The sequence below is a fragment of the Palaemon carinicauda genome, chromosome 11 (genome assembly GCF_036898095.1).
Source record: "Palaemon carinicauda isolate YSFRI2023 chromosome 11, ASM3689809v2, whole genome shotgun sequence".
Classification (NCBI taxonomy): domain Eukaryota; kingdom Metazoa; phylum Arthropoda; class Malacostraca; order Decapoda; family Palaemonidae; genus Palaemon; species Palaemon carinicauda.
The window spans coordinates 7,584,076-7,605,100 of record NC_090735.1 but is presented as its reverse complement, the minus strand read 5'-3'; the positions used below and the strand labels follow the sequence as shown (position 1 = coordinate 7,605,100).

The following is a 21,025-nucleotide window of genomic DNA, read 5'->3' as shown; positions in this document are numbered from 1 at the left end:
ATTAGCTAATTTTTTTGCCTTTTCTATCATTACCCTTTTCTGAGTTTTAAATATATTCCTACTATTGTCTAGCTTTATTTCTAAGTATGTAAACTTTCTACTACTTTGATTCCCTCTATGTTATCTGGCTTTTCTTTCGTATTGTAAATCATAGTATTACTCTTTTCTTTATTAATTCCCAACCCACATTTTTTACTAGTTTCTACTAAAATCTGGATGTTACGCTTTGCATTATGTATATCCTGTGCAATTATTAAGGCATCATCTGCAAAAAATAATGATTCTATCTTTATTAATTGATTTCTGAAACCGTTTCCTTCCGCTTCTATTTTCTTCATGACAATATACGTAATCAGTTTAAAAAGTGAAGTTGATCCTGTGCAACCTTGTTTAATTCCACTTGTAACCTCCATTTCTTGTTCTATAACTGCTCCTAAGTCAATGCCCGTAGTATCTCCTTGATAAATATTTGCAATTGCACTTATGATTTTGGTGTTAATTTTATATTCTTTTAAAACTTCTATTAATACCTCCCTTTTTACAGAGTCAAATGCTTTACTAAAGTCTATCGCGGTTATTATTAGGGGTTTCTTGTTACTATAGCTCTCTTCCACACAATACTGTAATATAAAGATATTGTCCTCTATCCTGCCTCCACCTGTAAATCCTGCTTGACATTCATTGTCTTCTTCATTCATTCTTATGTGGTTTTCTATTTCCTCTTTCACCATCATCATGAATATTTTATAAGAAATATTCAATAGAGCTATGGGTCTTAGGTCTTTTGCCATTGGCCTTCTTTTCTTCTCAATCATCTTTGTTCTTGACTTCTTCCACATATTTGGTTTTTCTTTTTCGTCCAACTCATTTTGATAACATTTCTGTAAGGTTTCAAGACATATTTTGCTTTTTCCTAGTGCCTTATATAGCTCGGGTTTTAGGCCATCTGGTCCCAGGCAATTCTTTACTCTTTCTGTTGTGATTTTTGGATTTTTTCATTGGTTTTATTTTCCCTTTTGTTACCATTACAAGGTCATAGTGTTCCCTAAGTATGTCCGGGATATTATATTAATCTATTATTATTATTATTATTATTAATTGATAAGCTACAACCCTAGTTGGAAAAGCAGAATGCTATAAGCTCAGGGGCTCCAACAGGGAAAATAGCCCAGTAAGGAAAGGAAACAAAGTGTGGTGTCTTCCTGATGCGCTGTTTCATTTTCATATTCTATCTGTTTTTCTTCATTCCAAACCGAGTCTATTTTATTTTCATACTTACAATATATAGTTTTCCAGTACTTGATTAATTCCTCTTTTGTTTCTTCCTTATTCAGAAAACTTTCAATCAATCAATCAATCTCCATTAAGTTGTATGACAGTTGAAACAGCCGCTTCTTGTAATTTACGATGTAAATGTTCGGACGGGATTATATGTTATAAAACATACACAAAAGCCAGTATTCTAAAAAAAATAAGTATAAAATGCCTATTTTTTATCTTATGTTAATTATTAAAGCAATTTATAACACATAAATATATTAATATTATTTATTTTTTTCTGTTATAAAAGTACATATTTATTAAAGTCATCGATAAAGGAATCGAACACAGCCTGTTTACAAGCACAAAATATGGCGAAAATCTTTAGATACGGGTCATAAAAGAAACAATTTATATTACTGAAATTCTATAATTTTGTTAAATAGACGTCAATAAAATAATTCAAATAATAAAAATAATAAAATTTAAATTATTTAACAAGGTTTTATTCATATATTATGTATGTATAAAATGTAAAATTAGTTATATATCTATAACTTAATCCGTACGTAAATAGTTGTTTGTAGGGGGCCTTAAGAAAGACATTGAAGTCTGTTGACGTTGTGTTTTCCTTTTTAGGTAAATGGAGGATTTGTTCACAGAGGTTGTAATGGGGTATTTATATTTTATGTTTACATATTTTTTTCTGTTTTATGCAGATACAGGAGTTGTTGTAGCGTAGGGTGGAACAGGCTAGGTACAGTATTTTGTAAAGCAGACCTCCTGTACCCTGAGGTAATTGGTATTGAATGATATAAATAATCTGGTTATGGATGATGTAAATAATCTGGTATTGAATGCTATAAATAATCTGGTTATAATTATATAAATAATCTGGTTATGGATGATGTAAATAATCTGGTATTGAATGCTATAAATAATCTGGTTATAATTATATAAATAATCTGGTTATGGATGATGTAAATAATCTGGTTATGAATGATATAAATGATTTAGTTATGAATGGTATAAATAATCTGGTTATGAATGATATAAATGATTTAGTTATGAATGGTATAAATAATCTGGTTATGAATGATTTAAATAATCTGGTTATGAATTGTATAAATCTGGTTATGAATGATATGAATAATATGGTTATGAAAGATATAAATAATCTGGTTATGAATGATATAAATAATCTGGTTATGAATGATATAAATAATCTGGTTATGAATGATATAAATAATCTAGTTATGAATGATATAAATAATCTGGTTATGAATGATATAAATGATTTAGTTATGAATTATATAAATAATCTGGTTATGAATTATATAAATCTGGTTATGAATGATATGAATAATCTGGTTATGAATGATATAAATAATCTGGTTATGAATGATATAAATAATCTGGTTATGAATTATATAAATAATCTGGTTATGAATGATAATTTGGTTATGAATGATATAAATAATCTGGTTATGAATGATAATTTGGTTATGAATGATATAAATAATCTGGTTATGAATGATATAAATAATCTGGTTATGATTGATATGAATAATGTAGTTATGAATGATATAAATAATCTGGTTATGAATGATATAAATAATCTGGTTATGAATGATATAAATAATCTGGTTATGAATGATATAAATAATCTGGTTATGAATGATATAAATAATCTAGTTATGAATGATATAAATAATCTGGTTATGAATTATATAAATGATTTAGTTATGAATTATATAAATAATCTGGTTATGAATGATAATCTGGTTATGAATGATAATCTGGTTATGAATGATGTAAATAATATAGTTATGAATGATATAAATAATCTGGTTATGAATTATATAAATCTGGTTTTGAACGATATAAATAATCTGGTTATGAATGATATAAATAATCTGGTTATGAATTATATAAATCTGGTTTTGAACGATATAAATAATCTGGTTATGAATGATATAAATAATATGGTTATGAAAGATATAAATAATCTAGTTATGAATGCTATAAATAATCTGGTTATGAATGATATAAATAATCTGGTTATGAAAGATATAAATAATCTGGTTATGAATGATATAAATAATCTGGTTATGAAAGATATAAATAATCTGGTTATGAATGATATAAATAATCTGGCTATAAAAGATAAGAAAAGGATAATATTTTCTTTACCATTACTTATGTTTTCCCCAGTATATTTTCCCCACCCTAAACGCCCTATTCCCAATTGGGTAGACCCCATTACCGTAAGATATTTTAGGGTATATCTCAATAATTATTCATTAGCCCCCAAAATTAATGTTATTTTCGAAGAAAATGAATGTTTGCCTATAGGAGAAACAGTAGATTTTATTAGAAAATGTTTTCCTCACCAGAACTTTAATAAAACCATTAATTTTGTGATAGTGTGCTGTAATTTCTGACTAGGTACAGAACCAATGTATTTTTGTATCGGGTTATATTTAATCAATTTCTGACCAGGTACAGAACCATATATATTTTTGTATCATGTTATATTTAATTAATTTCTTACCAGGTACATAACCAATGTATTTTTGTATCGGGTTATATTTGATTAATTTCTTACCAGGTACAGAAGCGATATATTTTTGTATCGGGTTATATTTAATCAATTTCTAACCAGGTACAGAACCTTATATATTTTTGTATCAGGTTATATTTGATTATTTACTGACCAGGTACAGAAGCGATATATTTTTGTATCGGGTTATATTTAATTATTTTCTGACCAGGTACAGAACCGATATATTTTGTATATCAGATCATAATAAAGAACATTTTCCCAAAAAAGAAAATCGGTTTGACAAGTACAGTAATAAGAAAGATATCGCCTGTCCCAATAAACTACATTCTACCCTATTAATTTCTGACCAAGTACAGAACCGATATATTTTTGTATCTGGTTATATTTGATTAATTTCTGACCAGCATTGTTTTTTGTTTTTCCAGGTCCTATTTAATACAATAATTTGAGGAGTTCGTAATAGGAAATTGGGGATTTTTAAATAAGCAATTAAACAATAAATGTATAGCACCAGTTTTAAATGGGAAATATCCTTAAACTATCTCATAACTAGATGTAAAAAATGAATAGTTATTCATGAATGCATCAAGTATACAAATGAGTATAAAGAATATAAACTTACGGTAGCAAGAATGCGGTCTTACCCAACCTTACCATACCTAGCTTAACCAAGTAAGCTAGGTCTTAGCATAACTTGATCTATAGGACCATTATTCATAGAAAATAGTAACAGTATGATGCTTTAATTTATCTCCAACTTAAACGATTACTTTTTCTGCATATGTTTACAACTTTACCTAGCATTAATAAGATTAGGTATATTTATTCAAGTCCCTAATCTTGTTCTTTCCAAATGAATTCCTTCCATTCAATTTTTCCCTAAATGCTGTTTGTTCCAACACGAATACTTACCTCGAACTACTTTCTTAGGCGTTGCGGACCAGGAGGTGAGATTACCAGTAACTCCTAAGAAAGTAGTTCTCGGTAAGTATGTTAGGAAAAATAAAAATTACTAAAAATTTTTGATTTGTTCCAACACAAATACTTACCTCGAACTACTTTCTTAGGAGTTACTGGTAATCTCACCTCCTGGTCCGCAACGCCTATGAAAGTAGTTCTCGGTAAGTATGTTAGGGAAAATAAAAATTACTTAAAATTTTTGATTTTAGTGTTAAAAATCATTTACTTCACCTTCCCTTCATAATAGAAGCCAAAGACAGTTGTGAAAATGCTAGGGAGGTTGCAGGGACAAAGTCCACCAGGTAAGGTTAGGTTAGGGTAGGTTATGGGGTTTTACCTTAGGTTTGGTTTGGTTATGTGGTTCTACCTTAGGGTAGGTTAAGGGGTTTAACTTTAGGTTAGGTTAGGTTTTGGGGTTTTACAGTAGGCTAGTACATGTCCAAACAGCCTAATGATTATTATTATTATTATTATTATTACTACTATCCAAGCTACAACCCTAGTTGGAAAAGCAAGATGCTATAAGCCCAGGGGCTCCAACAGGGAAAAATAGCCCAGTGAGGAAAGGAAATAAGGAAATAAATAAATGAAAAGTACAAATTAACAATAAATCATTCTAAAAACAGTAACAACGTCAAAACAGACATGGAATACAATGAGTTAGAGAGGCACCCTTTACTGTAGTAGGAATATTCCTTAAGAGTGTAATTTGACTACTTTGTGCTTTCGACATAGAAATTGTTTTAATTTACATAACTTTGTTTTAGGATCAATTTCTAGTACTTTATAGATTTTTAGGGTTTCATTTATAGATGTTAATGTTTATGTAGATGAGAGAATTTCCTTCATCATGTGTTTTGATTTTCTGTAATTGCTTATACTATGATTTCTTGCAGGACACAAAATGGATCACTTTCTTTGTGGCTTAGACAGTACTCAAAATGCATGGTATAATCCTCGGCCAGTACCCAGCACACATGAATTTGCAATTGGAAATAGTAAGTTTTCTAAACAAGTTTGCTTATGACTGATAGATGTTAAATGCTTGGTTTTTCCATTAATGTAAAGAACATTTAGAATTTTTTCCATGAAAACTACAAGTGAAACTGACAATTGACTTAGTATTAAAATTTAAAAACTGATATACAATTTACATTAACTTGGGGAATGAGCCATTGGTTATCCAAACTTTGCCAAACAATATGTCAATACAACAGCCTTAAGTCATTGTCAATGATAGAATTTTGTAACTTAGCCTCCATCAGAGTTTTTCTTTTTTGAACCTCTAGAATCTTCAGCATCAGTTATTAGTTACTATTTGGATACAAACCTTTCATCCATTGAAATAGGGTACTGATAGGTGGGCATGGCTTCCCCACCACCTGTCAGTAGTTAACTACAGTACCTCATCAAAATCTCAACTGCCGTTACAGTTTTGCTGAAGTTATGCTCCTATTAAAGGCCTCAAGAAAAATGAAAATTACTTTTAATATTTGAGGTTTTTAAAATGAAAAGTTATTTCAATACTTACTGAAGTTCAATAATGTTCCACCTTTTCTTCACTTACAGTAGTATGGATTGATTGGTCTTAATTTACAGCTCTGCTATGTGAAATGAATAGTGATTACAGTATTACAAATGGACCTGTGCATTTTGTTAGGTGGCCCCTATCCAGAGGCGATGGCTGGCTATATGGCTAATGGGGAGTGTTAGAGTTATATAGTACCTTGAGAGGAAGAAAACGAACATCAAATGGTGTTATTTAAAAAAAATCCTATTTTTTCAATATTAAACTTACCCGATAATCATGTAGCTGTCAACTCCGTTGCCCGACAGAATTCTACGGGAGGGATACGCCAGCTATCACTATACTAGAAGGGGGTGTACTCACAAGCGCCACCTGTGGCCAGGTACTACAGTACTTGTTGTTGACGCCACCTCACTTTTTCCTCTGTCGTGCTTCCGGCAAGACGTTCTTGGATACGCTTATGATTTTGGAGTATTGTTCACGGTTTGGTGAAGTATTTCTCTAAAATTTGCAGCTATTCGCTATACTGGAAACTTCTATATTATCTTAGTTAGCTTTTGGAATTAATTTGATTAATTATGGTGACGAAGAGAGTATGAACTCTCTTTCACCTTTCAATGGCCGACCCTTCCCTTAGACGGAAGTGTTGGTGTCTAAGAGAGTATAGACTCTTTTTCTTAATTTTGCTTAACAAAAGTTATAGATTTATTTTATATCTCTCCGCCTCTTATAGGCCTCTTCGATTAACTTCCTTTTATTATAAACTTATTAAAATTAATTTTTATATTTGTTTATATTCGACCTTCCTAATAGTAGGCGGTCTTTTCTTGGTACCGAAGTTAATTAACATTGAGCCCGTCATTTCGGTTTTACCTGTTAACATATTATGCTATTTTAATGTCTTTGAAAGAATTTCTTTGATAGTCTCGTACTGTTTTCAAAGTTGAACTAATGTTTTGTTTTGTCTCTGCAGTTGTTGACGTTCAGAACGTTCAACTTGCGCTCTATCGTTACGATAGAGAAAGAATTTTCACGGTTTCACGTTGCAGTAAGAGTAACCGTGTCTAGCGTTTTGTTCATTCTTTCTTAACTTAATGGTTTTAATCCTAATAAAGGAACTTTTCATTTTGGGAAATATTTCAGTTTTTTCCTTTAACAATAATATGTTTTAACGATATATATGATTGGGCTCTTCTCTCAGGTTCTAAGTCAAGAGAGAGAGAGAGAGAGAGAGATAGAGACGGAGGGAGAAAGAGGAGGATAAACGTTTCATTCAAGCGAGTAACGTTGTTATCGTTTTTGCTCTTCTCCCTAGTCTCTTTAGGGGAAGAAGGTAAACGTTTCTAGAGTGATCTAGTGTTTAGTCTCTTTCCAGCCACTGAATTATTTATCTTTCATTAGATTTTTCTGTTACATTGTAATTCTGTTTTCGCAATTACTAACTTTGAGAAAGGATAGAATTGCGTGTTTCAGGTACAAACCACTTAAAGTTTCGAGTTCAGTGAAATAAGTGCAAACAGAAAATCAAAGTGATAAGTGATTAGCGCAAAGTGTGTCAGTGTTGTGCGTGAGGGTACTTCTGTGCGCGCCAGTCGTCCTCCCAGTCCGGGACCTCTTGCAAGCTCCCAAGCCCAGGGGAGAAGCAATGTCGAAGGGCAAAAGGGTTCAGCAGGCCTTGATCGGCGCACAGAAGTATCCTCGGTGGTTGCGGGCGTGTCTTACCGAGACCGTCACTCCCACCCGCAGACGATTGAGCCCTTATTTTGCTCGTCTGCAGAAGAATTTAGGGGAGAAAACGCTGGTCTCAGGTCTCAAGACCTCTTAAACGTAAAGTCCAGACCTATGCCAGACGTACGAAGTTAGAGTTCAACAACCCGGATGCAGTCATTGGGTTAGCTCTGACTCGCCGCAGTCATCAGTTGAGTGCACTCCGCCTTAGAGGAGTAAGGTTCTGCCGCAACAGATCTCTGCTGTTAAGGCTTTACCTCAGCAGACCTTAGTGTCTGCCGACCCCAAGTTGACTCTACTGCAGTCCATGCAGTCACAACTTTCGGTCTTGATGCGTGAGTGTCGGGCTGAGAAGGTTGCGCCTCCGCCTGCGCTCGCTCCGCCTGCGCTCGCTCCGCCTGCGCTCCCTCCGCCTGCGCTCGCTCCGCCTGCGCTCGCTCCGTCTGCGCTCGCTCCGCCTGACCGCAGTACCGCCTGCCAGGCGTATGATGTTGAGCCACGTTATGAGTTTACTGATCCCAGTGGTGTGCAGCTCCCTCCGCCTTCCTTAAGGCAACCTCAGCAATGGGAACAGGAGGCTTATACCTCTCTTCCTCCGCTTCCACTTGCTGTTCCACCAGTGAGGCAACACTCGCTTGAGGTACAACAACCTCTCCCATCCATGAGTCAGTCTCCTCAGCTCTCGCTGCAGCGAGCTCAACCCTCCTCAAGGCAAGCACCTCAACACCTTAGCCTTGCGCCTCAGGAGCCTCAACTTGCGAGACTTTTACTGCGTTCTGCGCAGCCACTACCTTTTCGCTCTCAGCTCACACCGCAGGAACCTCAACTCGTTCCTCAGGAACTTGCTACTGCGCATCCGCCAACCACTCAGCAAGCGCAACCCTTGAGTTCAGCCACTCATGCCAGGAGTCAGCCTCCTCCACCCATGCGCCTACCTTCTGCTACTTCTTTTGATCAGCCTTTGCAGACTGAGCCTCAGGTGTTCCCTCAACAGAGTCTTGAAGAGGAAACCACAACTATTGTTGTTCCAGCTCGTTCTGACTCTGCTGTTCAGCATACCTTACCTCCATTTTCAAACATTATGATAATGGAGGTTATTTGTATTACTTATAAAAATATATTTGTATTCCTTGCAATATATTTTTAACAATATCGCAAAATATGGCAAAAATATGAATCATGAGTTATGAATGTAAGGTAAATATTATGTTGATATTAAAACCCCATGCAAGCATGCATAAAGCACTCTAGCACTGGTCATGGAATTTCTGAGAAATGTTAAACGCCATGCACACGCTCTGCTTACCTTACAGCATGCTCTACATACAGCATGCTCTGCTTACAGCATGCTCTGCATACAACATGCTCTGCATACAGTATGCTCTGCATTCAGCATGCTCTGCATACAACATGCTCTACATACAGCATGCTCTGCATACAGCATGCTCTGCATACAACATGCTCTGCATACAGCATGCTCTGCATTCAGCATGCTCTGCATACAACATGCTCTGCATACAGCATGCTCTGCATTCAGCATGCTCTGCATACAACATGCTCTACATACAGCATGCTCTGCATACAGCATACTCTGCATACAACATGCTCTGCATACCTTACCGCATGCTTCTCAGTCACACATCTTTGGTTGTTGCCAACTCACTAGACTGTCAAGCAGTTTCATAACGTTGCCTTCTAGTCTGCTGCTTTTGCACCAGTGAACCCTCACTGAGAGAACTTAGCTTTTCTAGGATATGGTCCCTGTAGATGAGAAAGTTCTTTTCTCCCTCCTTCTGATATTCCCTTGAGGACTCTGTCATTTGGAGGGAGCCTTTAGCTGCGTAGCCTCCTATGGACTTTTATTTAAGCATAACATGCTTCCAGGGAAGGTAATGGTTCCACTTCAGTCGCTAATCCCGTCTGTTACCACACCTGCTCCCATAGACCTTGAGCTGTGTTGCAAGACATGCAGTCCAAGCTTAGTCCTTGTTAGAGGATTTTTTGTTTACGGAGTCAATGTGTCACGGGGAAGACGTTCAACAACCAGCAGAAGTGACTTGTTGTGACGCAGTGCGGCAACCTCAGCAACCCGATAAGGAGTTGTCTGTACGACCCAGACAGTCTAGACAGATTCGGGTTGTCACTGTACTTCCTCGCTTGCCCATGGTTGACAGTTCACAGACTGTGCAGCAGTACCATGATCTTGTGTCCGGCTCCGTCAGACGACTGGCTTTTAAGAGCTCCCACAAGTCGTCGCTGTCAGGAGATTTTCAAATGGACTATGGATCTGACCAAGGAACTGGGCCTCCTGGTCAATTTTGAGGAGTCTCAGCTCGTCCCATCCCAGACCATTGTCTCCTTGGGTATGGATCTTCAGAGTCGAGCTTTTCGGGCTTTTCCGTCGGCCCCAAGGATCTTCCAAGCCCTAGAATGCATCCAGAGCATGCTGAGAAGGAACCGATGCTCAGTCAGGTAGTGGATGAGTCTAACAGGGACACTTTCATCGCTGGCCCTGTTCATCGTGTTAGGGAGACTCCACCTCCCCCCCCTTCAGTATCATCTAGCTGCTCACTGGATAAAGGACATGACGCTAGAGACGGTCTCAGTTCCTGTTTCCGAAGAGAGGAGGTCTTCTCTCGCGTGGTGTAAGAACAGCTTTCTTCTCAAGGAAGTCTACCTTTGGCTGTTCAGAAACACGACCGCCGTCTCCTCTCGGACGCATCAGACACGGGCTGGGGTGCGACTTTGGACGGACAAGAATGCTCGGGAACATGGAATCAGGAGCAAAGGACACTTCACATCAATTGCAAGGAGTTGTTGGCGGTTATTCTGGCCTTGATAAACTTCAAGTCCCTCCAGCTTAACAAAGTGGTGGAGGTGGACTCTGACAACACCACAGCCCTGGCTTACATCTTCAAGCAGGGAGGGACTCTTTCGTGGAAGTTGTTCTAGATCGCAAGGGACCTACTCATCTGGTCTAAAGATCGAAAGCTAACTGGTAACGAGGTTCATTCAGGGCGGTATGAATGTCATGGCAGATCACCTCAGCCGGAAGGGTCAGGTCATCCCCACAGAGTGGACCCTTCTCAAGAATGTTTGCAGCAGACTTTGGGCCCTGTGGGGTCAGCCAACCATAGATCTGTTCGCTACCTCGATAACCTAGAGACTCCTGTTGTATTGTTCTCCGATTCCAGACCCAGCAACAGTTCACGTGGATGCTTTTCTGCTGGATTGGTTCCATCTCGACCTGTATGCATTCCCGCCGTTCAAGATTGTCAACAGGGTACTTCAGAAGTTCTCCTCTCACAAAGGGACACGGCTGACGTTGGTTGGCTCCGCTCTGGCCCGCGAGAGAATGGTTCTTAGAGGTACTGCAATGGCTGGTCGACATTCCCAGGACTCTTCCTCTAGGAGTGAACCTTCTAAGTCTACCTCACGTAAAGAAGGTACACCCAATCCTCCACGCTCTTCGTCTGACTGCCTTCAGACTTTCGAAAGACTCTCAAGAGCTAGGGGCTTTTCGAAGGAGGCAGCCAGAGCGATTGCCAAAGCAAGGAGAACATCCACTCTCAGAATCTTTCAGTCTCAAGGGGAAGTCTTCCGTAGCTGGTACAAGGCCAATGCAGTTTCCTCAACCAGTACCACTGTAACCCAGATTGCTGACTTCCTGTTATATCTAAGGAAAGTTAGATCCCTTTCAGCTCCTACGATCAAGGGTTACAGAAGTATGTTGGCAGCGGTTTTCCGCCACAGAGGCTTGGATCTTTCCACCAACAAAGATCTACAGGACCTCCCTAGGTCTTTTGAGACCTCAAAGGAACGTCGGTTGTCCACTCCAGGCTGGAATCTAGACGTGGTCCTAAGGTTCCTTATGTCATCAAGATTTGAACCTCTCCAATCAGCCTCTTTTTAGGACCTCACATTAAAAACTCTTTTCCTCGTGTGCTTGACAACAGCTAAAAGAGTAAGTGAGATCCACGCCTTCAGCAGGATCATTGTTTTCACATCTGAAACGGCTACATGTTCCTTGCAGCTCGGTTTTTGCTAAACGAGCTTCCTTCATGTCCTTGGCCTAAGTCGTTCGAGATCCCAAGCCTGTCCAACTTGGTGGGGAATGAACTGAAGAGAGTACTTTGCCCAGTTAGAGCTCTTAGGTACTATCTAAAAAGGTCTTAACCTTTACAAGGACAATCAGAAGCCTTATAGTGTGCTATCAAGAAACCTTCTTTTCCAAGTTCTAAGAACTCAGTTTCTTACTATTCAGGCTTCTGATTAGAGAAACACATTCTCATCTGAAGGAAGAAGACCTTGCTTTGCTGAAGGTAAGGACACATGAAGTGGGAGCTGTGGCTACTTCAGTGGCCTTCAAACAGAGCCATTCTCTGCAGTGTGTTATGGATGCAACCTATTGGAGAAGCAAGTCAGTGTTCGCATCATTCTATCTCAAAGATGTCCAGTCTCTTTACGAGTACTGCTACACCCTGGGACCATTCGTAGCAACGAATGCAGTAGTAGGCGAGGGCTCAGCCACTACATTCCCATAATCCCATAACCTTTTAACCTTTCTCTTGAATACTTTTTATGGGTTGTACGGTCGGCTAAGAAGCCTTCCACATCCTTGTTGATTTGGCGGGTGGTCAATTCTTTCTTGAGAAGCGCCGAGGTTAAAGGTTGTGATGAGGTCCTTTAGTATGGGTTGCAGCCCTGTATACTTTAGCACCTTTGAGTTGATTCAGCCTTCCAAGAGGAACGCTGCGCTCAGTAAGGAAGACGATCTTATTAAAGGCAGAGTAACTGTTCAATTCGACTTCCTTACCAGGTACTTATTATTTCATTGTTATTGTGGATAACTGATTATATGAAATACGGGATACTTAGCTATCCTTTAGTCTTGTACACTGGTTTTCCACCCACCCCCCTGGGTGTGAATCAGCTACATGATTATCGGGTAAGTTTAATATTGAAAAATGTTATTTTCATTAGTAAAATAAATTTTTGAATATACTTACCCGATAATCATGATTTAATTGACCCACCCTTCCTCCCCATAGAGAACCAGTGGACCGAGGAAAAAGTGAGGTGGCGTCAACAACAAGTACTGTAGTACCTGGCCACAGGTGGCGCTTGTGAGTACACCCCCTTCTAGTATAGTGATAGCTGGCGTATCCCTCCCGTAGAATTCTGTCGGGCAACGGAGTTGACAGCTACATGATTATCGGGTAAGTATATTCAAAAATTTATTTTACTAATGAAAATAACATATTTAAAGTGACTTTACATCACATAACAGAAGTACATATTCAGAAAATAGATATCATTTGTTGAGATTCTAGAGAAGTGTTTAACCCTTTTACCTCCAAGCTATTTGGAACTTCCCAACCCTTAACCCCCAGGCATTTTCTTTTTCAAGCACATTTTGCAATATTTTTTTTTAAAAATTGCTCTAACAGCCTTAATTTTTGTCATAGAGAGGTCAGGTTGATCTCATTCTTTTGGAAAATGCCTGAAGTTTCTCATAAAATTATCAAAAATATGCAAAAAAAAATGTAAATAGCCGTTTTTTTGCAAGGACGTACCGGTACGTCTATTGGGATAAAGGGATGAGTTTTGTGAAACGTACCAGTACGTCCACTGGAGGAAAAAGGGTTAAAGGAAGGGAAATGTATCATGTACGTAGTTTCAAATTATCTGGAGTGAGTGTAAGCCATCAAGTAATTTACTTCAGAGGTGATATCCGAAGGTGGTAAAGGAGGCGATGAGATTTGTGTATGTTACCCATAAATTGGATAGTAATTTTCTTAATTTATCTATCTCTTTTGCAGGTTCATTTCAATTAATTCCAATTACTACTTCAAGTATTACGGCAGGTATTCATAACGTGACTGATGCCACAGAGTTTTGCAACAGTAATAGCGGGAGTGATAGCAGCTCTACCAACCCTAATTCAGCTTTCAAGCCCCTTCATGAAGTGAAGGTTAAAAGTGAAGAGGACGGTGGGACAGAGCAGGGCAGACGGGAAAATGAATCACTAGTTCCATCTATAGCTCTTACACCCTTGTCTACAAATAAGGCTCACCAAGGTCACAAATCGAAGTCTGGCAAGTATTTACAATTCGTAAATGTTGGTGTCTTGATAAATATAAGAAAGGGTATTATTTGAGTATGTTGGATTTTTCTAGATCTCTTAATGTTGAAATTAATGATCTGAAATGTTCTAACTTATATCTTTTTAGGTGTATGACTTGAATAGCTTTAAGACTAACAGTGGTAACAGTTATCCAAAAGAAAAGTCAAAAGACTCAATAATTTAGTAAGGATGGCTTACAGAAATATAAAATCATTACATATATAAAGAGAATGCTGTATACACTTTTTCAAAATATCACTTACTGCAATAAAGTGGTATCAAGCAGGCTTTACTTTACACATTCTTTATAATCTTTATTGTAACCTCTCGATCCAGACTCCCCTGTACTAATTCTGGAGAAATCTCAATAGTACTGTGTTCAATTAAAGAAAAGACACTTGGGTGCTGCTTTCAGACAAGAGGACTGTTCTGTATCGAGAAATTAATTTCAATCAACAGATTAGTACCACTTAACTCCATAACGCGACAGCGGATCGCCCGTCAGTAGCTGCATGCATGATTTTTCACCATCGCATATACATTCACACTTGCTCTATGATACCCAAAATTTCCATGTTTATTTGTTTTACTGCTGATTACAGAATAAGATTTTTAAAAGTTTGCTTCATTTTCTTTTGTATTTTACTTTGCACAACCGAAAAATTCTTCTTATTATGAAGTGAATATAGGATAGTTTTTTCAGAAAATTTTTTTGTTATATTATTTATATTATTTTACTCTTAAATAATAATGAGGCACTATGATTCTATGTGTACAGAGAGTTCGTATTCATTGTGATGTGATTATGCAGTTGCATAATAATTCCACGATAGATAGCCGTCGAAAGATGGAAAACTACTCCATAATGGACCTTATGTTATACAGAATTGTAAAGAAAATATCCATTGGTTTTCTTTGACACAACAAATCTATAATAATTTATAATTATAGGGCATAGGATGAAAAAAATAATCTGATGACAAAAGAAACTAATGTTTCTGCCCCCTCCCATAGAGAGAGAGAGAGAGAGAGAGAGAGAGAGAGAGAGAGAGAGAGAGAGAGAGAGAGAGAGAGAGAGAGAGAGCGCGTGTGTGTACGCAGTTGACTCTTACATGGCAAATACTTGGTAGAATACTGATAGATAAAGGGAAACAATTATAGTTAACTAACTTCTACTCGCAAAAAACAATGTACAATACTAGTATGAAATATATTACATATCTGAGATATGAAAATTATATAATTGTGTAGAAATGATAACCAAGAAAACAAGGTGTAAAAGAAAGAAAATATAAATCTTGTCGTCTGTCATGTTTACAACTATCAGGATTACAATTGTAATCAGTTATACACGATATTAAGGAAATTCCTGAAGTTCTGTGAAATACTAGTAAATGATGTAGGAATATGTAAATTCATAAAAATAAGTTGAAGATGTAGATGGAGACATTTAGGTAATTATGTATATTATGGAGATAATTTGGTGCTCTTCGCACTCCTCAAGAGAGATTAGTTCACAAAATGTTTAATTGGGCTCCACAAGGCACTAAAAGATTTGAAAGACTCAGGCCTACATGGCTGAGGACTATAAAGCATAAAGTAAGAGATGATAAATGAAGAAGTGTTGATTTAAAAGCCCCAAGAGAGAGACGACTGGCGAAATCTAACCGAGGCCCTTTGTGTCAATAGGAATTCAACTAAAGAGATTTTAACTACTGTACAGTACTTGTATGGCTGGTGTCTATGGTGGCATCATGTTTGAGAGTCAGAAGGGGAGTGGGGGAGAGCAACGCAGCCTTGTCTCACTTTAGAGAATACTTCCCACGTAATTTGACCACCTATGCCAACATAGAAATACGCTAAAATAGCCTTTACACAATCATGAATAAAGACTAGAATTGCAAGTGTCTCAGTTGGTGGTAGGGTGAGGTGTGAAGATAGCTAAATCGCTAAACCGGGCGTGTGTCATGGGGGTCAGAGCAGTGCTTCACATAGGGAATGTTGCCATTGGTTAAAGAGAGTAGTGTACTGTAATTATAAATGGTAACATTAAAACACACTACTAAAATACCATAGCCTTTAGACAATTAGGAATCGAGGCTTGAATCTGAAAGTGTTTGTTGGTTGGCTGGAAAAAAAAGGGGCTAAAATCAAGGATGGGAAGAGATCTTTTAGTGAAATATCCTAGGTGTGATATACTCAATGTTTTGTACTTTTTTGTGGGATATATGAGTGATTTTAACTTCCATATTGTTTATATCTGTAAATGACATATCCAATTTGTCTTGACATTCAGCGTATGTCATCAAGACGAAAGGGTTAATGGCTTTAATGGCAAGTTACATAAAAGTTTAAGCTTAGTAATATACAGTGATAAAACAGTGATTATTACAGAGATTTTAGCACTTCCTTTGCTTACAAAAATTCTCACAATAAATGTTACTATGTTTAGACAATTATATTGATTAAATTAACTGGAATGCCAAGCAATTCAAACTAAAAAATGGTAGTAGACTTTCATTTAAATTGATTGGAATGCCAAGCAATTCAAACTAAGAAAATGGTAGTAGACTTTCATTTAAATTAATTGAAATGCCAAGCAATTCAAACTCAAAGATGGTATTAGGCTGGATTAACACTGGAATGCCAAGCATTTCATACTAAAAAAATTATTATGCTTTGTCACTTATATTGTCACTTTATTACAGTATATAGGAAAACGATATCTGGTGTTCCTCAGGGTAGTGTTCTTGGCCCATTACTTTTCATACCATATACACGACATGTGGTTTGGCCTAGAAAACACTCATTGTATATGCAGTTGATTATACTGTCTTTGCACCAATTCCATCTCCTGAATGTAGAGCCAGGATTGCTGAATCCCCTAGTAGAGATCTAGCTAAAATTAATGCATGGTGCAAATTATGGGGCATGAAGTTGAACCCTAACAAAACTCAAAGTATGATTGTAAGTAGGTCAAGGATAGTGGCTCCTCAACATCTAGATCTCAACATTGATAATGTTTCTCTTTAACTCTGTAACACTTCTAAAATTATAGGTGTGATTCTTGATACCAAATTTACTTTTGAGAAACACATAAGGGTTGTCTTTTCTTCAATTTTATAAAAGCTTGGTTGTCGAGAAAGTCTTTAAAATTTTTGGTGATCAATGTATTCTGAAGTGTTTTAATTCTCATCACAGCTGGAATAAAACTTCTAGAATAATGTATAGTATGAAGCCTTATGATGGAGAAGGCATGACTATTAGAATTAACTACATACATAGTACTGTATCACAAACAGGATGATACTGTCCAGGAGGATCTAAATGCCAAGGATGGTCAGAATTATGGAACATGCTTAATGAACTAACTGAACGATGGTGCCAGATATTAATATCTAAAGCTGGAATAAGAAATTTAATAGACTGTAAGTTCCTGTCCAACAAAGTAAGATGAGATTCAGCTGCTAAAGATCAGACAGGAGAACAATACTCGAGGCAAAAATACTTTTTCATGAAAGGGCCCGTGAGGCAAGTGCACTCCTCACAACTGTTATTTAAATCGCAGTATTACCCTCGATACGATACACAGGGAATGCCTATCATGATCTCTCAGAAACAAGTCCCTTGAACATTCCTGGCAATAATTGTTAACAAATCCAGAGGAAGACATCTTAATGGGCAGTAATACAGTAAGTAAATAATCTGAAGAACATCTGAATTAAACTGTGATGACAGAGAAACTGAAAGGATAAAGAGACTCTGGCATGTCAGTACTAGGCTTCTTGCCACTTGCCGCTAGAATGTTACGTTCCTTCTTAAGAGGCGTGTGTTTATTGAAAGAAAAGAAAATAGGAAAGGTTCAAAGTTTGTTTAAAAACTTTGCTGGTAAATGTTGATTAAACTGAGCTTCTAGAGAAGAAGTAATATGAACATCAAGTGAGTATAGAAATAAGAAATTTAAATATGATACTGTACAGTAATTTTGTTTTTTTAGTTTTTCCTTTTCTTATTTAGTCATGTATTTTAGTATTGGTTAGTGTATCAAATTTGATTAGTTATTTCTAGTTGCTATGTTTTTTTTTTTTTTTTTGCTTTTGATCCCCCTTTTTCCTGTTTAGAATGAGAAAATTGTCTTCGTTAATAAATTGTAGTGTGTGAATCAGAATAATGAAATGTCATTTTATTTTTTTATACTGTATATTTTTTTTTTTATCATTTTACATTTTTTATTATAATTTTTTATATGTTTTTACAGGTGAAAGATGGGATGCCAAAAAGATTTGCAATATTTGTGGGAAGGTTTTATCTCGAGGCGACAAATTAAAGAATCACATTCGAACGCACACCAACAATTTCCCGTATCACTGTGATGCCTGTGGCCAGGGGTTTCTAAGATCTGAAGGTTTAAGAGTTCATACTCGTATTCATACTGGTGAACGGCCATATGTATGTATGTTATGTGGAAAAGCATACACCCGCAAGGACAAGCTTACGCGCCATGCAATTATTCACACTGGTGAAAGGCCTTTTGTTTGTCAGCATTGTGGGAAATCTTTTACCCGAAAAGATAAAATGCAACGTCATGAGCTGATTCATCGAGTGGACAAACCATTTTCTTGCTCTCCCTGTAATTTAGACTTTGTTCGTCAAGAAACACTTAATACTCATCTAGAGAAGAAGCATCCTGAGCGGTTACCTTACACGCTTCTCCATCAGGCAAGATTAGCCACTCCAGGTTATCATCAAGAAATTGATTTTAGTTGTTTAATTGATAGCAAGAGTGGTATATTAAAAATAGCAAATGAGAGTGGAAGAGCTACAGGCAGTGAAACACCTCCGTCTAAGGCTGCTGCATCTAACACCTCTAGTGATTCAGGTCCATCTAGGAATAGTAATTCAGAGGTGAATCCAAGTTCTTCTGTTGATGGCGGTAATGTTCCACTGTATAGTGATCTGACAGATCCAAATGCCACAACAACTGTTGACACCTCAGCAATCAGTAGTGGTCCTCTGCTAACTAACCATCCTGTTATGAATGGCTTCAGTAGTAGTTCACCATTCACAAATGCTTCAGTTTCTAGTGGAGGTCGAGTGGAATCTCGTCCTGCTCAGTCATGAACTAGAATATACTAAGAGTAGAGTAAAAGATAGGACTTGAACTTAATCTGTTGCCACTGGATTGTGTGTGCTGGATAAAGAAAATTTCCTCCATATCATAAATGTTTTGATCATCAGAACTAGTTCTGTGTAGTGGCACCAGTATTTTGATTTAATTGGTTAGCCAAGACGTCCTAGGTTATATAATAACTTATTGAAAACTGAAACTCGTCAGTATTTGCATATGAAATATTTTGATTTTAGTTATTAAATTTTTTTTAAGAGAATGTAAATGTTTTTAGCGATTTTAACTTCTAGTTAATAGTAGGCTTGTATATACAAGTTAAATAATTTATCTGGAAAATAGTGTACTGTAACAGTAAATATGAAGTTTGCTTGTGTATGAAATAGATATTAAACTTTTAAACATATTGCACTTGGGTTCCACACCATATTCCCTTTAATGAGTACTGTACAGTATTGTTATTGTTATGAATCTATGGTCTTAAGGGCCTTGCCACAACTTATTCTTCAGAGGTGAAAATTGTTCAAGTAAAAAAAAGTTTACTAAAGTATTCTTTTGGGAAAAAGTCAGATTGTACAGTACAGTATTGCTTTATAAACAGATCAGTATGATTTGAATAATTGTCTCAGTTTCTAGGATAATACTCCCTCCAATTGACAGGGTATACAGTGAAGTGGTGACTTTTATAGATTTTAGGAATGTAGCTATGAGGCTGCTGACCAAGAATACATGCTTGAAGTCAAGCATTTCTAACCACTAGGCCTTGGTTGACAAGTAAATGGTATGCTTTAGACAATCACACTACTATTAAATATCATTATCTGTTAATATAAAAGTTACAACATTAGCAGATGTATAAGGGAATTTAATACATGATCATTAACACTTCCATTCTTCACCTTGCTATCCGGACCCCTTAACTGTTACTTCACAGAGCAATTGTGAAGATGTCCTACAGCTTCACCTTTAGGTCTCTACCCTTCATCTCGTTTACTTCCCAAATCCTTCATCTTGCTGTCCAACTCCCTATCTAGATAATGTACTAAGTAAAGTAGTGGTACCAATTTCAGATCATCACCCCAAATTTTCATAAATCGAAAAAGTGTAGCATAAAGTGAGCAAGATTCATATGATGCATTATAAATGGAAATGCTAGGAGAAATTAGTCAAAATGTCCTTGAAGTTAGAAGAAAAAAGAGCTCCGAAATACAAAAAAAATTTGATAACTATAATGAAAAGGATTTATCTGTCAAACAGAAGCAAATGAAAGAGAACCAGCCATATGAGGCAAACAAAAAATACTCCATCAGCATCACAAATAAACCAAATTATGAAGTTTTCAAATCAAAATACAGGTAAACTATACGAAAAAGAAATCATAAATCAAAATGGAAATATAGTGGGTTATGTAATAAACTAATTGCCAGTAATTAGCAATTAAAATTTCACTAATAACTTGAGACATACATAATGCCACATGTTAATGCAATACTGTACTTTTTTAGTGGATAGTTGTAATAAATAACGTACAGTATAACAGAAGATAGAATAAATTTGCTCCCAAAATGTGGAAATAAAAACTGCCCAAAACTCATGAAAAAATGTTAATTATTATTTTATATATAAAAGCAAATACTGTATATGTAGAGAGTAGGTAAATACAAGAAATAAATAATATTGTAATAGAAGATTGGATTTTTAAAATACTGTACTGCAAAAATGTAATCAATT

At 36.5% G+C, this 21,025-nt stretch overlaps 3 protein-coding genes across 6 annotated transcripts in view; 2 read left to right on the top strand and 1 right to left on the bottom strand.

Annotated features, from left to right (window-relative positions):
- LOC137649889 (uncharacterized) overlaps positions 1-2,002 on the top strand; it is an 11,539-nt gene extending 9,537 nt beyond the window's left edge. Inside the window, exon 4 of the mRNA XM_068382830.1 lies at positions 1,980-2,002. Coding sequence (XP_068238931.1) covers positions 1,980-2,002 — 23 coding nt within the window. The remainder of the gene's footprint in view (positions 1-1,979) is intronic.
- On the top strand, positions 1,840-21,025 carry LOC137649950 (uncharacterized). Of its 4 annotated transcripts, none has more exons than XM_068382918.1 (4): positions 1,840-1,899; positions 5,683-5,784; positions 13,910-14,140; positions 18,428-21,025. In XM_068382918.1, exons 2-4 carry the CDS (start codon positions 5,691-5,693, stop codon positions 19,288-19,290), a joined length of 1,188 nt encoding a protein of 395 aa, XP_068239019.1. In that variant the 5' UTR covers positions 1,840-1,899; positions 5,683-5,690; the 3' UTR covers positions 19,291-21,025. The 4 variants fall into 4 exon arrangements, with proteins under 4 accessions (XP_068239019.1, XP_068239015.1, XP_068239016.1 ...); XM_068382914.1 differs by having other exon boundaries at positions 13,865-14,140; positions 18,428-21,023; XM_068382915.1 differs by lacking the exon at positions 1,840-1,899 and adding an exon at positions 1,910-1,935 and having other exon boundaries at positions 13,865-14,140; positions 18,428-21,024.
- LOC137649888 (DNA-directed RNA polymerase subunit beta-like) lies at positions 2,142-3,823 on the bottom strand. The gene is made up of 3 exons (XM_068382829.1): positions 3,815-3,823; positions 3,030-3,221; positions 2,142-2,267 (listed from the first exon to the last, which is right to left on the bottom strand). The coding sequence occupies exons 1-3, from the start codon at positions 3,821-3,823 to the stop codon at positions 2,142-2,144; spliced, it is 327 nt and encodes a 108-aa protein (XP_068238930.1).

Bases quoted from the DNA above. Each gene is read 5' to 3' on its own strand.
- LOC137649950 (XM_068382915.1), top strand. From the start codon at position 5,691: ATGGATCACTTTCTTTGTGGCTTAGACAGTACTCAAAATGCATGGTAT. The intron at 5,785-13,864 runs GTAAGTTTTCTA...TCTCTTTTGCAG, and splicing joins TGAATTTGCAATTGGAAATA to GTTCATTTCAATTAATTCCA. The intron at 14,141-18,427 runs GCAAGTATTTAC...ATGTTTTTACAG, and splicing joins AGGTCACAAATCGAAGTCTG to GTGAAAGATGGGATGCCAAA.
- LOC137649888 (XM_068382829.1), bottom strand. The intron at 2,268-3,029 runs AACCAGATTATT...AACTAAATCATT, and splicing joins ATAACCAGATTATCATTCAT to TATATCATTCATAACCAGAT.